This window comes from Phlebotomus papatasi, chromosome 2, assembly GCF_024763615.1.
Source record: "Phlebotomus papatasi isolate M1 chromosome 2, Ppap_2.1, whole genome shotgun sequence".
NCBI classification, from domain to species: domain Eukaryota; kingdom Metazoa; phylum Arthropoda; class Insecta; order Diptera; family Psychodidae; genus Phlebotomus; species Phlebotomus papatasi.
Genome location: NC_077223.1, coordinates 71,417,064 through 71,432,799, shown reverse-complemented (window position 1 = coordinate 71,432,799; position 15,736 = coordinate 71,417,064). Strand labels below are relative to the sequence as shown.

General features: G+C 37.2%; 3 protein-coding genes across 3 annotated transcripts; all 3 read right to left on the bottom strand.

The window, feature by feature from the left end:
- Window positions 1-1,001: 1,001 nt before the first annotated feature.
- On the bottom strand, window positions 1,002-3,101 carry LOC129804250 (venom carboxylesterase-6-like). The gene is made up of 2 exons (XM_055851390.1): window positions 1,878-3,101; window positions 1,002-1,816 (listed from the first exon to the last, which is right to left on the bottom strand). The coding sequence occupies exons 1-2, from the start codon at window positions 2,911-2,913 to the stop codon at window positions 1,158-1,160; spliced, it is 1,695 nt and encodes a 564-aa protein (XP_055707365.1). The 5' UTR covers window positions 2,914-3,101; the 3' UTR covers window positions 1,002-1,157.
- A 5,053-nt stretch (window positions 3,102-8,154) lies between these two features.
- Window positions 8,155-11,067, bottom strand: LOC129804251 (venom carboxylesterase-6-like). The gene is made up of 2 exons (XM_055851391.1): window positions 9,154-11,067; window positions 8,155-9,091 (listed from the first exon to the last, which is right to left on the bottom strand). Exons 1-2 carry the CDS (start codon window positions 10,184-10,186, stop codon window positions 8,433-8,435), a joined length of 1,692 nt encoding a protein of 563 aa, XP_055707366.1. The 5' UTR covers window positions 10,187-11,067; the 3' UTR covers window positions 8,155-8,432.
- LOC129801027 (venom carboxylesterase-6-like) lies at window positions 10,739-15,685 on the bottom strand. Its single transcript, XM_055845783.1, has 3 exons — window positions 14,630-15,685; window positions 13,924-14,567; window positions 10,739-10,822 (listed from the first exon to the last, which is right to left on the bottom strand). Exons 1-3 carry the CDS (start codon window positions 15,660-15,662, stop codon window positions 10,739-10,741), a joined length of 1,761 nt encoding a protein of 586 aa, XP_055701758.1. The 5' UTR covers window positions 15,663-15,685.
- Between the last annotated feature and the right edge of the window lie 51 nt (window positions 15,686-15,736).

Below are 15,736 nucleotides of genomic sequence, written 5' to 3'. Positions count from 1 at the left end.
ATTATCTGTGATATGTCTCGGTATTAAACTAAGAAAAAAAAGAAAAAAAGAATAAAAAAAGGAAAAAAAAATAAGAGAGAGTCTGAGACTTGAACCCATAATCTTTGCGTTGATGGTCTCGTGTTTTCTGCCTGCGCTACCGACTTGCTTACTTCTCTTCAGCAAATGGCCAAGAGTTGCATCGTCAATTTTTCTAATTTGCATGATGCTTCCTCTGTTTTCTGTTATTACATAATTATTCCTAATTTTTCACGACTGAGGCACATTTTAAGAATCCAATGAATGATTCCAGAAGACAATTAGGCAGTTAAAAATGCAAAATCTATCTGAAATCTTAGTAAAATTGCAATAGTAAACAATGGAATTTTGACAGTTCTCACACAAATTTTCCAATACACAAATTTCCTTACACAATACATAATTTTACTAGCATTATGTTAGTATCGTACCACCACTATGATAGTAATTTTACAATTTACAACCATATTGCTTGTGAATTTACACAACTTTTCAAATACACAACTTTATTTCTCACACAATTTTTTACTGTGCAGTTTAACTCCTTAGCTAAAATATTTTTTTTTATCAAAAAAATTCGTGAAATTGTCTCATTGGATACTCCGGTCTCAAAAAAGTTAAATAAGCTTGAACTTCCTAAATGACAAAAAGTATATTTTCTTATGGGTCATGTTATACAATCGTGTCATAATAACCATTAAATTATTCTTCTTTTTAATCATTTCTAGTCGTTATCTTGCGCTGATCATTTTGGTACATGTTCATCCTTCATCTATTTATTAATATTTCACTAAAATCTTTTCAATGTAAATTTTATAACGCATTTTTTCACACTTTCGTGTCTTTTTTAAGGCTAATATATCTCCCAACTTATAATAAATTCTTGAATATTACGTTGAATTTTTCCTTGAATAAATATTTGAAAACACAATCTGCATTTGGAGAATTCTACTCTCTCCAGTCAGAATTAAAACTCTTGAAAATTCAGGGATTCACAGATAATTTATTAAGCCTCTGAGTGAGAAGATAAGGGTACTTAATGTATTTCTTGTCTGTCTTCTCCGGCGAGACAATACTAAAATATTTGCCGAATTGCCTTATCAATGTGTAAATGATAAAGCAGCCCATGATGATAATTTCTAGAGCTCAATTTTCTGCGGTTTCTTGGGGGCATTCCACTTGGTATATTCAGCTATTGGGAGGGAATACCAGAACTTCTCATTTGCGAATCCTACGGTATTTCCTATGGTGATATTTTCGGGAGATTTAATGTGCAGGAATGGCATAAATTTACTGGTAATGGGCACTAGAGTAACTTCTGCCATTTTAGGCTTTTCCTGTGTGGCATAAGAGACAAAAAATTCTGCGTAGAGTTTCACCATGAGCTGTTCATTTGTAGTGAGAGGCAGTGGTCTCAGTGGGGTCTTATAGAGAATCATATTGTCATCTGCGTGTCCAGCTCCTTTGAATTTGAAATTTGGAGCAAAAAAGTGTTGAATTCCGAAATTGGCACGATAGGTAAAATGGATAAGATAAACTGGAGACTTTAGGACTTCAGCATGAAGGCGAGCACTTAAACTGATTCCAATATCAAAGAGCCGATCACTGAACATATCCACAAGTTTAGGAAGATTCTTTTCAGTGATATCTTCCGTTTCCAGATAGGTTCTTTTGATTATCTTTGCCACAGAATTTTGATCTCTATTTGCAACTGTTCCAGCAAAATCCAAAACAATTGGCGCCAATTCAACCCATTTTTTATTCAGCTCTTCAAGCCTGGATGGAGGATTCACAAAATCTGTAAAAACAAATCTTTAAACTTACCATTTTGCCTAAATGCTGCAAAATAGCAAACTCACCAGCAACTGGATAGAGTCCTTCAGAATCAGTTAGAGAAACAATCCAAGGCAATTTAGACACTTTTCCAGTTCTTAGAAGATCCTCAGGATGGCCAGAAAGGAATGGGTTTGATCCTTTCTTTTCGACAACTACGCCAAATGGCGAGAATGGATTGTAGAGCCATGGAAGGAAGAGAGTAGCACTTCTAACAACCTCTTCAGCAGGTTTGGTTTGTAAGCATTCTATTGCCTTTTCAATATTATCAACTGGACATTTTAAATGACCAGCCACCATGAGGGCTTTCTTTCTTGAATTTTCCGCCATGACCCATGGATTGAGAGCACATCCACTTTGAGACAATCCCCGATGAAAGAGACCCTCGGAAAGGGGTGAGAAGTAATGAAGATGAGTACTTGCACCTCCAGCAGATAATCCTGTGATAGTAACAGAATCGGGATTCCCTCCAAATAGATGGATATTTTGTTTAACCCATTGAAGGGCCACTACTTGATCCTTCAGTCCCATATTTCCAGGAACAACTTCATCTTCTGTACTCAAAAATCCCATAATTCCCACACGGTAATTTATTGTGACAAAAACCATTTCCTGATGCTCCAAAATTCTCTCAGGAGTAAACAATTTTCCTCCACCAAACATAAATGCACCACCATGGATGTAAAAGAAGACTGGGAGCTTCTTCTCGGTGTCCAAGCTTGAGGTGAACACATTAAGGAATAGACAGTCTTCCTCGCCCTCAATAATTGCTTCGTCACTGTAGCCCATGTGAGGAAGCTGGACACAGCTAGCCCCAAATTCCCTCACATCTTTCACTTCTGTCCACTTTTCACTGAAAAGTCCCACAGGTTCAAAACGTTTTTCACCCACCGGGGACTCCGCATATTGGATTCCCTTGAACGCGAAAAATTTAGGGAACTTTTCCCCTCGTATTGGTCCATTGGGGAGATTCACAATAGCTTCATCTTCGAGAGCTTGCACAACAAACTCCGCTAAAATCCCCAGAAAGAGACTCAGCAAGATTTCGCGTTTGAAATTCATTCTCTGAACCCTATGAACTCACACGAGTGACTGATAAACGATTGGTTTGAGATATGCCTGGTCAGTTAATACCATTTTCCTATCATATCTGGGGCGATTGAGCTTGAGAAACGTAAAGGGTTTTCTATTTGTTGGAAATAAATTCACTGGATTAATTTTTGAGTAAACTCTAAATTATTTCTTTAATACAAATTTATAAGAAAAAAAACTACTATTATTTTTTTCAAAATCGTGTTTTAACAAACGTTCATAAACTATCACGAAATGGTCATAAAAATATTTTTTTAACAAACTGAACTAGGGGAAAGTGGTCTGCTTTTGAATGCGGCAGCCTTTGAATATTGTAATTTTTTCACTTTTCTTTAAAGTATAAATTCTTTTCTATTAACTATTAGATAGCTATTCATAATCCTCACAAGTCATCAAAAAATGCAGACCCTAGCTCTTATTTTCTAGGTGCTATGGCAAAAAAACGAATCTGAGCTCTAAACTGTAATTTTGATGTTCCACAATTCATGTGTTTTTTCATAATTAAAATAATTTTTCGAACAAATCTTTTATTGTAAGTCATAGAAGGTTATTCTTGGATGGTATTTCTCCAAATACATTTTGATTCAGATGAGACAAATTTTGTGAGTGATAAAAGTTTGCACATATTGCTCTGCGGCAGCCTTTGAATCTTAATGTTGTGTGCCTTTGAATCCTCTCTTTACATGCATTGAAACATCTGACAGCTTCTTGTCCGGAAGCAGAATAGAACTCCTACTTTGGTCTGACGAATGTCATACAAATACTTATAAAATGCTATTTTGCTCAGGCCGAGATGTTTCAAAACTGACAATTGTCAACTTCAACGGCGTTTTATTACAAATTTTCAAGTGAAAAACAGTGCTTCAGAAAAATGTAAAAAATGTTGTTGTATAATGACTTTTGACTACAGTGGTGGTTTTATTAAGTTCATTAGGGTTCATGCTAATCAATTATGGGCCGTTTAATGTTACAGCCCTAATATTCTCAGTGAAAAATTAAGATTCAAAGGCTGCCTCAATCACATTCAAAGGCAGACCATGCAGGCTGCCTTTGAATATATCGACATAACATTTTTAAGTTCCTCACCAGGAAAAACTGAGGACTTGCGAGTCCTGAATGGGGTAAGCATAGAAGCTTAATGAACAAGAGAATATTTTGGTGTAGTGAAAAGTAAAACTCATGTTGTAGTTTACTCTGAAAAAAATCTAAAATTTTGAACATCATTTCTCGTTCAAAGGCAGACCACTTTCCCCTATAGAAAATTCCACAGTATCTTGAAAGTGAAAAACCATAAAAATTAACAAGATTTAGTTAAAATATTATCATTTATTATTGCTAAGTCTTGCCGGACTGCTTCATATTCAGCAAGCCAATTTCAGGATTTTTTTTATCGAAGATGTACCTCAGGAAATTATTGGTCTCTTCGGTATCCTACTAAAAAATATCCTATTTTTGGACATCCTTATAGTCTGTAATCATCCATAAGAATCGGATTTTTATTGATCCTAAATAAGGGAAGTGTACCACGGATCGGAATGTTAAGAGACATGCTCCATATTTAGTTGAATATATGAGTTCCAAAACACTATTTGATAATTTTTTACACGCCAATTGATATATTAGTGATCCATTTAATCATTTTCGTGTATTGACACTTTTTCTAATTACGGATATTAATAATATATAGGTGTAATTGTAAGGATGCAATGTGTTCCGCGGATCGGAAGGGACTTAATCAGGTGTTCCACGGATCGGAAAGGGTGAGCCACGGATCGGCAGATGTTTTTGATGAGGATTCTCCTGCTTTTTTGGCATCTAAATCACTCTACAAGGCTTCGGAAGCTTCTTTGTCATCCTTACACTGTGCACTGTGTATTCACATGATACAACTTCTAAAATTGTTAAATCTAATGAAACTTTCACTGGTAAATTGTTCTATCACAACAAAAACATCTAATAATGGCTGTGAAGATGACAGCTGAGCGAGTTGAGCGCAATTTTCCACGAAAAAAATGTGGCGATTCGAGGAACAGATGAAAGAAAACGTACTTGTTCGCAAAAAATAATTTATTTTCAATATTCCTTTCCGAAATAATTAAAAAGGTATATTGATAGTGAAATTAGAGTCACTGAATATTCATTTTTTAATTAACACAGATTTCTAAATCATTTTAATCAAACCTAATTCCTCATATTCTTGCAGACAAATTCTCGCGTGAAATATTAAGAAAGTGATGAATGGCGGATTTTTTGCTAAGACTCTGATATAGTGATTCAATAAATTAGGTAAATAATAGCAATTTTGTTTGAAACTCGACGACAAAATTGGTTCTGTAGATTAAATATGAACTAACGTGATGCATCTTGCTAAAGAAAAATACTAAAATACAGTGAATAATTTTCAAAAGTACATTTTATTTTGGGGTGCCGATACGCGGGACAACCTTCCGATCCGAGGAACACTGACGATCGCTGGTACATTTACCTTAGTCTAAATATTGTTATTCCCAAAATATGCATATTTTACTTTCGATAGAGCCCCAAAAAATGGGATACATCTAAAAAACAAAACTGTTTATAATAAAATTTAAAACATCTTATTAAAATACTAGTTTCTAGGGGCATTTTTATAAGCAAAAACACTCTGTTTCAGTCGTTATACCCCTTTTTTTTGAGTCTCATTCATAGCATTAATAGGATCGGAACGAGAACCTTTGAATTTGGTGAACAGTTATACAGGCTTCAGATTCGAAAGCGGTCTTCAGACTAGAGGTTTAACCCCGTTTAACTCTGTTTTCCAATCCTTCAAAATCTTAGATAGGAACCAATTCTATTGGCTTTTTAGAATCTTATGGATCATTTACCCGTAATATTCAATGCTAAGTTCAAATTTTCCCAAAAATTTTGACTGATAAGAAATTATGGAAGTTTTAAGCCATATAATAAAGGCCCAAATAAGCTCAGACTGATCCTCGAGAATATTTAGCTTTTAAAATTTGGCAGTAAAGAATTAAATAGGTAAAGAAAATTTATGCACGGGACCTCTCTAATCTGTGATAATCAGCTTTCTTTGTATGAAAATTTGGGATAAATCTTTACTGCCACATTTTACAAGCTAAATATTCTCGAGGATCAGCCTAAGTCTGTTTGGTAACGGTTTATTCATATGGCTTAACTTCTGTATTTTTTTTAATAAGCAAGATTTTTGCAAAAATATTGCTTTAGAATTGTATGTAAATTAAAGGAAAATAATATAACAGATTTTGTAACATCACTGCAGTTGCTAGTATATTTTAGAAATTCTAGATCTTCGAGAACTAGGCTAAACCTTTAGTCTGAAGACCGCTTAAGAGAGATAAGGGTTAATAAGACACGATTTAGTGACGAATATGAGCTGTAAAGTGTAAAAATGAAATTGTTTCGTTTGTTTTCGTCCATAGCCTTAGAATATCATAATACAGTCGTAAAGAGAACTCTAGGTCTTCTAGTATAGTAGTCTGAACCTGAAGTGCACCATGGATGTTTAAGAGCACATCTACTACCCTAATATTTAAAAAAAAAAAAACTCGATCTGATTTACGTTTCTACAAGATCTGGTAATGTTTACTAAATCTAGAAAAATTTACTATATATTTCATTACCATATTTCTTTTTTAATTTTAAAGTAAAATAGAACGTGTTGTAGAACCAAAAAGTGGATTTCTCGGGTTTCGCGAAGCGTTTCTCGGACAATTGACGAGGGTTTCTCAATATGAGTTACCCCTTCTGATGATGATGAAGTTTTTATAATTTCGTTAACACGAAACCTAAGAAGACCCGGTCAAATTGACCGGTTTAAAAACTTTTTAAAATTAACACATATTTAAACGGTACAATGTCACTATCAAACTTCATGAATTTCTTAAAATATGCATGTAAGATATTTTTCAGTGTTTAAATTTTAGGCTTTTTTAAGCTTAAATTTAGTGTTAAGGGGTTAGGTCATACAGACTAAAAAAAACCCGTATACTTTTTTTTTAGATTTTTTCAACAAAATGAATAATTTATTTAAAGTAAATTCTTAAGCATAACTTTTAAAAATTTATTCGCTGGGACCTGTTTTTATAGAGACGTTTTTTTTTTAAATTTTACTATGAGGTAGACAGGATAGACAAGATTACCCACTCAAGAGTAAATTCATCTGAAGTCAAAAAACTAAATATTTTCTGTTAGCTGATGAGTTAAATTCGTACTTAATCGATAGGTTTTTCTTATCTTGACGAAAGCTAATTTTATAAGTAAGACGAGACGTGGTACAAAATACATAAAAAATGATAATTATTGACATGATCATCTCTCAAAAATCCAAATTTCACTTTAAAAAATGTTGAACTCATTAAATACCAGAAAATATTTGGCTTTTTGATGTCAGATGAATATTACTCTAAGGAAATTTGTCCACTGCAAAATATTTTCTTTTCAAAAACGTTTTTCGAAAATCAGACCCCAAAGGCTGAATTTTAAGATTTTTAAATGAAAATTAGAAAAAATATTTTTTGATTTTAGTACCTTTATAAGCTTAAGAATTTGAATTAAAATAAAAATTCATTATGTTAAAAAAAAAATTAGAGAAAAATGCTGTTTTCTGGTCTTTTTAGCCTACGCAACCCCTTAAGGGGTAACATCTACCAGATTTGTTTTTATTGGCCTTTTTTGTTTTTTTTTTACCTTAAATGAGCCAAAAATATGCTATTAATGGTAAAGGACATGATCTATTGTCCTTTATCTAGTAGAGAGTCTATTGATAGATGTTCCAGGGAAACACATAGGATTATTGAGATTGATAAACAATTACATTTGTTATAAACAATTAAAGTCGATGTTTTAAAACAAAAATAGTATTTCTTTTTCTTCAAAACAGTCCGAAAATTGCAGTATTTCTTTAGCTATGCTCATGCAAATTATGGAAAAAATCCATTGTTCTATAGATACAATGGATACAATCGTTGATGACTTCTATCACTAGCCACACTGCGTCTCTAAAAATCAATCTTCAGTCCGCGAACTGCGCAGGATTTTAATTTTCAAAATCTAAATTTAAAATATTTTGTGATATCCTCAAGATATCTGTAATAACTCATGAAAATTTCATAATAATTGATTCACTAGCAGTCACACAAAATTCACACAAAAATCTCGATAATTTTAGGGGTTTTAAATAACCAACAGCAATTAATTTTTCAAATTTTTATTAAAATATCACACTAAACAAACACTGAACAATTGTTCGATTAATAAACAAATAAACAAGTTATCTCTATAATTTATTGAAGAGTAAATTAGAACGAATAAGGTTCATTAAATTTGCAACTAGCAATATTTTATTCTGTTTATTCTTCTACTGCTGAGCCGTCAACCAGAGATATTACTTATATTTTTTTATATCAAACCACCTTATCAATAACACCTGATAAAACATAAGGTGATACTTCATATGTTTACTTATATTTTTATAGCTCTGTCTTTTGTGACTTTTTGGGAGTACTTCTGTTATATTCTGAAATTGGAAGAGTGTACCAAAAGCTCTCATTTCCAAATCCTTCAGTATTTTTAATTCTGATATCATCTGGTGATTTTATGTGAAGGTAGGGCATCCTTTCGAACGTAGTGATGGGTATTAGACTCACATCTGCCATTTGAGGCTTTTTCTGAGTGGCGTATGAGATAAAGAATTCAGAATAGAGCTTAACCATTGCCTTTTCCCTTTCTGTCAGTGGGATATCCCTTCCTTTCCATTTGTATATCATTACAATGTCGTCGCCATGCCCGGCACCTTTGAATGTGTAGCCTGGAGCATATGCGTGCTGAATCCCCAATACAGCAGGAAACGTAAAATAAATTAAATAGACCGGATTTTTAGGAAATTGAGCGTGTAGTCGGGCAGCTAGGCTGATACCAGCATCAAAGAGTCTATCGCTGACCATGTCTACGAGTTTGTCCAGAGTTTTCTCAGAGATTGCTTCTTCGCCGAAGTAGAAATTTCTCACAAACTTTGCTATACTTTGCTGATCTTTGGCTGAAACGGTGCCAGAAAAATCTAAAACAGATGCAGCCAAATCGTTCCACCTTTCATTGAGCTCATCAAGTCGCGACGGAGGATTCGCTAAATCTGTTGAAAAAAATTTATGGAACTTACCATTTTGCCTCAAAGCTGCAAAATAGCAAACTCACCAGCAACTGGATAGAGGCCTTCAGAGTCAGTTAGAGAAACAATCCAAGGTAATTTAGACACTTTTCCACTCTTTAGGAGATCCTCCGGGTGACCTGGAAGGAATGGATTTGATCCTTTCTTTTCCACAACTACGCCAAATGGCGAGAATGGATTGTAGAGCCATGGAAGGAAGAGAGTAGCACTTCTCACAACCTCTTCAGCAGGTTTCGTTTTCAGACACTCTATCATTTCCTTCATACTTTTCGTTGGACATTCCAATGAATTAGCAACTACCATAGCTTTCTTCTTGGCATTTTCCACCATAACCCAAGGATTAAGAGCACATCCACTGTGAGACACACCTCGGTGAAATAGTCCATTAGAAAGGGGTGAGAAGTAATGAAGATGAGTACTTGCACCTCCAGCAGACATTCCCGTAATTGTAACTGAATCTGGATTCCCACCAAAAAGACGTATATTTTCCTTAACCCATTTTAGAGCTACTACTTGATCTTTTAGTCCCATATTTCCAGGAACAACTTCATCTTCCGTACTGAGAAATCCCATGGGCCCAAGACGATATTGCAGAAAGACAAAAACGGCCTCTTGATATTCCAGAAAAGGATCAGGAGTGAAGTACGTTCCACCAAACATAAAAGCTCCACCATGAATATAAATAAATACTGGGAGATTTTTCTCAATGTCCAAACTCGATGTGTAGACATTGAGAAAGAGACAATCTTCTTCCCCCCGTAACACCATTTCCTCTGGATAACCACAATGAGTTAGTTGTATGCACGCTGCTCCGAATTCCGTGGCATTTTTCACTTCTGTCCACTTTTCACGGAAAAGTCCCACAGGTTCAAAACGTTTTTCACCCACCGGGGACTCCGCATATTGGATTCCCTTGAACGCGAAAAATTTAGGGAACTTTTCCCCTCGTATTGGCCCATTGGGGAGATTCACAATAGCTTCATCTTCGAGAGCTTGCACAACAAACTCCGCTAAAATCCCCAGAAAGAGACTCAGCAAGATTTCGCGTTTGAAATTCATTCTCTGAACCCTCTGAACTCACACGAGCGACTGATAAAGAAGCTCCAGGTAATAAAGTGAGATACCTTTAGTTCAGTGGTCTAAGTCTATTAAGAGACATTCCAGCTTATTGAAATTGTGTCTGCTATTCAATAAAAATATCTGTTTCTGAGTTTCATTTTCAGAATTCTTGTTTTATGACGAAATTAATTAGATTTAAGCATTAAACTAATTTTAATAGATATTTAGCGTTTTCCGTATAACATTTTTTGGAGCAATGAAAAGTACAAAAATGATCAGTGATTTTGTGAATTAATGTTGAAAGAAATATTATGTTTCATAGAATAAAATTTTCTTTACACCCATGTTGCAGTTTAGTAAAAAAAATGTAAAAAAATTAAAAATTATAGTTGACATTGAGACAAATCGAAATAAAGCATTGTTGGTTTTGCACAGCGCAGATTCTTCCATTTATACGAAATCTGGTGCTCCGAACCGGATTGTAGATTGCTAATAATATTAAAATTGTCTGCAGGTAAAACATATTTACAACCCATAGAATAAAAAATAATTTTACGGATCCTGCTCAATCATTATTTGATATGAATTGAATTTCCGAATATAGATTTTTAGATTGAGTTGCTCTCCCGGTAGAATCTATGAGGCCATTTACATCACCGCATTAGATTGGGATTTGTTTAATTTTTCTCGATATAAACGGCAAATCCAATACGACCGCTCGTATCGAATTGGATTGGATTCAAATTGTCCCAATTGTCCCAAACATTTTCGGAGCGCGCGAAGCGAAATTCGGAGTTGCATTTGACGTTAAAACTAACCTCAACATTTGTTTTGTTTTGGAATGGAAGTCGCACAAAACAAAATTTTCAGGACTTTTTTTGTGCATTGTGCAAGGATATGGGCAACGACAAGTTTTAAAGAGATGGCAAAGGAAGGAGACTAAGCTCCTATTCTAAATTGATTAGGAGAAGGAGGTTGTTGTGACGATAGACTCTAAAAAATCGCAACCAAGAAGTTTTTGCAGAGTTCCTTAAACAAGGATATGAACGTAATGTTAAGCAAATTGTGTAGTTAAATTTAAGAATCTTAAGCAAAATATCCAACTTAAAAATCGAAAATATTATTTTTAACCTCACAAAAATGGCATCCCGCTAAAAATCCAATTCAATCTCAACAGTATGATGTAAACAGACAAGATTGGATTCGGATTTTGGGACAATCCAATCTCAATCTAATGCGATGATGTAAATGGCCTCTATGAATAATAAAAATTGAAGTCTACAAAAAAGTTAGGTATAAAGCTATATTTAGTAATTCTATTTCTTGTTGTCTATCTTTGTTTTACTTCGCTGTGTGATACGAATAAAAGAAGTTCTGAAGGACAGGAAGATTCATCATTAAAAATTAAGGGGTAACTCATATTGAGAAACCCTCATCAATTGTCAGAGAAACGCTTCGTGAAACCCGAGAAACCCAAGAATTACTTCAACCCATTTTCTCATATGGATCTGAGCTCTTTTTTTTAGCAGATGGTGAGACGATGCATCGTTTGACAGTAGCCTTCAATAACTGTGTAAGGTATATCTGCGCTTTAGGCCCCCGTGATCACATTAGTCCGCATAGGGACGTTTTTGTTGGATGCGACCTACCATCCTTCCTTCAGATGCGTGCCCTTATTTTTCTTAATCGTCTCGTCTCTGCTGGAACTCCGGAATACTTGGCCTCTCTTTTGACGAGGGGGGGTTCGGCCAGGGTTCAGGGATTCATTGTGCCTAAAGCAGAGCGGGAAACCTTTTACCGCACTCTTTTTGTTAAAGGAGTAGCTTTGTATAACGCACTTCCCCGTGAGGCTCGTGACTCTCGCTTGGGAATTCAAAGGCATTTCCAGGCTGGGTTTCTCTAATATTTTTGCTTTTTTCATCATTTCTTCCTCAAATTTAGTATTGACGCATTTTTTTTCCTCACATTCTTTTTTTCTTTTCTTTTTCCCTGCCACGTAATTGTAAGAGGATTGTAACCTATTTCGTGGTTTTTCAATAAACTCAAACTTAAACTTAAACTTAATTGCATCGCGAAACCCGAGAAACCCAGTGTCTGCATCGCGAAACCCGAGAAACCCAATTTCTGCATCGCGAAACCCGAGAAACCCACTGTCTGCATCGCGAAACCCGAGAAACCCAATTTCTGCATCTCGAAATCCGAGAAACCCAAAAATTGCATCGCGAAACCCGAGAAACCCATTGTTTGCATCGCGAAACCCCAGGAACCCATTCTCTGCATCGCGAAACCCGAGAAACCCATTCTCTGCATCGCGAAACCCGAGAAACCCATTCTCTGCAGCGCGAAATCCCAGGAACCCATTCTCTGCATCACGAAACCCATTCTCTGCATCGCGAAACCCGAGAAACCCATTCTCTGCATCGCGAAACCCGAGAAACCCAAAAATTGCATCGCGAAACCCGAGAAACCCATTCTCTGCATCGCGAAACCCATTGTCTGCATCGCGAAACCCGAGAAACCCGTTGTCTGCATCGTGAAACCCCAGGAACCCATTCTCTGCATCGCGAAACCCATTCTCTGCATCGCGAAACCCGAGAAACCCGTTGTCTGCATCGTGAAACCCCAGGAACCCATTCTCTGCATCGCGAAACCCATTCTCTGCATCGCGAAACCCGAGAAACCCATTCTCTGCATCGCGAAACCCGAGAAACCCAAAAATTGCATCGCGAAACCCGAAAAACCCATTGTCTGCATCGCGAAACCCGAGAAACCCAAAAATTGCATCGCGAAACCCGAGAAACCCATTGTCTGCATCGCGAAACCCATTCTCTGCATCGCGAAACCCGAGAAACCCGTTGTCTGCATCGTGAAACCCCAGGAACCCATTCTCTGCATCGCGAAACCCGAGAAACCCATTCTCTGCATCGCGAAACCCGATAAACTCCTCTGCATCGCGAAACCCGAGAAACCCAAAAATTGCATCGCGAAACCCGAGAAACCCATTGTCTGCATCGCGAAACCCGAGAAACCCATTCTCTGCATCGCGAAACCCGATAAACCCATTCTCTGCATCGCGAAACCCGATAAACCCATTCTCTGCATCGCGAAACCCGAGAAACCCAAAAATTGCATCGCGAAACCCGAGAAACCCATTGTCTGCATCGCTACACCCGAGAAACCCATTCTCTGCATCGCGAAACCCGATAAACCCATTCTCTGCATCGCGAAACCCGAGAAACCCAAAAATTGCATCGCGAAACCCGAGAAACCCATTGTCTGCATCGCTAAACCCGAGAAACCCATTCTCTGCATCGCGAAACCCGATAAACCCATTCTCTGCATCGCGAAACCCGAGAAACCCAAAAATTGCATCGCGAAACCCGAGAAACCCATTGTCTGCATCGCGAAACCCATTGTCTGCATCGCGAAACCCGATAAACCCATTCTCTGCATCGCGAAACCCGGGAAACCCAAAAATTGCATCGCGAAACCCGAGAAACCCATTGTCTGCATCGCGAAACCCGAGAAATCCATTGTCTGCATCGCGAAACCCGAGAAACCCATTGTCTGCATCGCTACACCCGAGAAACCCATTCTCTGCATCGCAAAACCCATTCTCTGCATCGCGAAACCCGAGAAACCCATTGTCTGCATCGCGAAACCCGAGAAACCCAAAAATTACATCGCGAAACTCGAGAAACCAGAAACCCTTGTTAGAAAAAATGGAAATGAGTTACCCCTTGCTTTTTGGGAGTACTTCTGTTATATTCTGAAATTGGGAGAGTGTACCAAAACCTCTCATTTCCAAATCCTTCAGTATTTTTAATTCTGATATCATCTGGTGATTTTATGTGCAAGTAGGGCATCCTTTCGAACGTAGTGATGGGTATTAGACTCACACCTGCCATTTGAGGCTTTTTCTGAGTGGCGTATGAGATAAAAAATTCAGAATAGAGCTTAACCATTGCCTTTTCCCTTTCTGTCAGTGGGATATCCCTTCCTTTCCATTTGTATATCATTACAATGTCGTCGCCATGCCCGGCACCTTTGAATGTGTAGCCTGGAGCATATGTGTGCTGAATCCCCAATACAGCAGGAAACGTAAAATAAATTAAATAGACCGGATTTTTAGGAAATTGAGCGTGTAGTCGGGCAGCTAGGCTGATACCAGCATCAAAGAGTCTATCGCTGACCATGTCTACGAGTTTGTCCAGAGTTTTCTCAGAGATTGCTTCTTCACCGAAGTAGAAATTTCTCACAAACTTTGCTATACTTTGCTGATCTTTGGCTGAAACGGTGCCAGAAAAATCTAAAACAGATGCAGCCAAATCGTTCCACCTTTCATTGAGCTCATCAAGTCGCGACGGAGGATTCGCTAAATCTGTTGAAAAAAATTTATGGAACTTACCATTTTGCCTCAAAGCTGCAAAATAGCAAACTCACCAGCAACTGGATAGAGGCCTTCAGAGTCAGTTAGAGAAACAATCCAAGGTAATTTAGACACTTTTCCACTCTTTAGGAGATCCTCCGGGTGACCTGGAAGGAATGGGTTTGATCCTTTCTTTTCCACAACTACGCCAAATGGCGAGAATGGATTGTAGAGCCATGGAAGGAAGAGAGTAGCACTTCTCACAACCTCTTCAGCAGGTTTACTTTTCAGACACTCTATCATTTCCTTCATACTTTTCGTTGGACATTCCAATGAATTAGCAACTACCATAGCTTTCTTCTTGGCATTTTCCACCAGAACCCAAGGATTAAGGGCACATCCACTGTGAGACACACCTCGGTGAAATAGTCCATTAGAAAGGGGTGAGAAGTAATGAAGATGAGTACTTGCACCTCCAGCAGATAATCCTGTGATAGTAACAGAATCGGGATTCCCACCAAAAAGACGTATATTTTCCTTAACCCATTTTAGAGCTACTACTTGATCTTTTAGTCCCATATTTCCAGGAACAACTTCATCTTCCGTACTGAGAAATCCCATGGGCCCAAGACGATATTGCAGAAAGACAAAAACGGCCTCTTGATATTCCAGAAAAGGATCAGGAGTGAAGTACGTTTCACCAAACATAAAAGCTCCACCATGAATATAAATAAATACTGGGAGATTTTTCTCAATGTCCAAACTCGATGTGTAGACATTGAGAAAGAGACAATCTTCTTCCCCCCGTAACACCATTTCCTCTGGATAACCACAATGAGTTAGTTGTATGCACGCTGCTCCGAATTCCGTGGCATTTTTCACTTCTGTCCACTTTTCACGGAAAAGTCCCACAGGTTCAAAACGTTTTTCACCCACCGGGGACTCCGCATATTGGATTCCCTTGAACGCGAAAAATTTAGGGAACTTTTCCCCTCGTATTGGTCCATTGGGGAGATTCACAATAGCTTCATCTTCGAGAGCTTGCACAACAAACTCCGCTAAAATCCCCAGAAAGAGACTCAGCAAGATTTCGCGTTTGAAATTCATTCTCTGAACTCACACGAGCGACTGATAAAGAAGCTCCAGGTAATAAAGTGAGACACTTTAGTTAACTGGTCTAA

What these genes read in the sequence shown, in the direction of transcription:
- LOC129804250 (XM_055851390.1), bottom strand. Translation starts at nt 2,913, where the DNA reads ATGAATTTCAAACGCGAAATCTTGCTGAGTCTCTTTCTGGGGATTTTA. An exon ending in AGGACTCTATCCAGTTGCTG is followed by an intron (nt 1,817 to 1,877) that starts GTGAGTTTGCTA and finishes TTGTTTTTACAG; the next exon opens with ATTTTGTGAATCCTCCATCC.
- LOC129804251 (XM_055851391.1), bottom strand. Translation starts at nt 10,186, where the DNA reads ATGAATTTCAAACGCGAAATCTTGCTGAGTCTCTTTCTGGGGATTTTA. An exon ending in AGGCCTCTATCCAGTTGCTG is followed by an intron (nt 9,092 to 9,153) that starts GTGAGTTTGCTA and finishes TTTTTTCAACAG; the next exon opens with ATTTAGCGAATCCTCCGTCG.
- LOC129801027 (XM_055845783.1), bottom strand. Translation starts at nt 15,662, where the DNA reads ATGAATTTCAAACGCGAAATCTTGCTGAGTCTCTTTCTGGGGATTTTA. An exon ending in AGGCCTCTATCCAGTTGCTG is followed by an intron (nt 14,568 to 14,629) that starts GTGAGTTTGCTA and finishes TTTTTTCAACAG; the next exon opens with ATTTAGCGAATCCTCCGTCG. An exon ending in GTACTCCCAAAAAGCAAGGG is followed by an intron (nt 10,823 to 13,923) that starts GTAACTCATTTC and finishes ATGGCCTCATAG; the next exon opens with ATTCTACCGGGAGAGCAACT.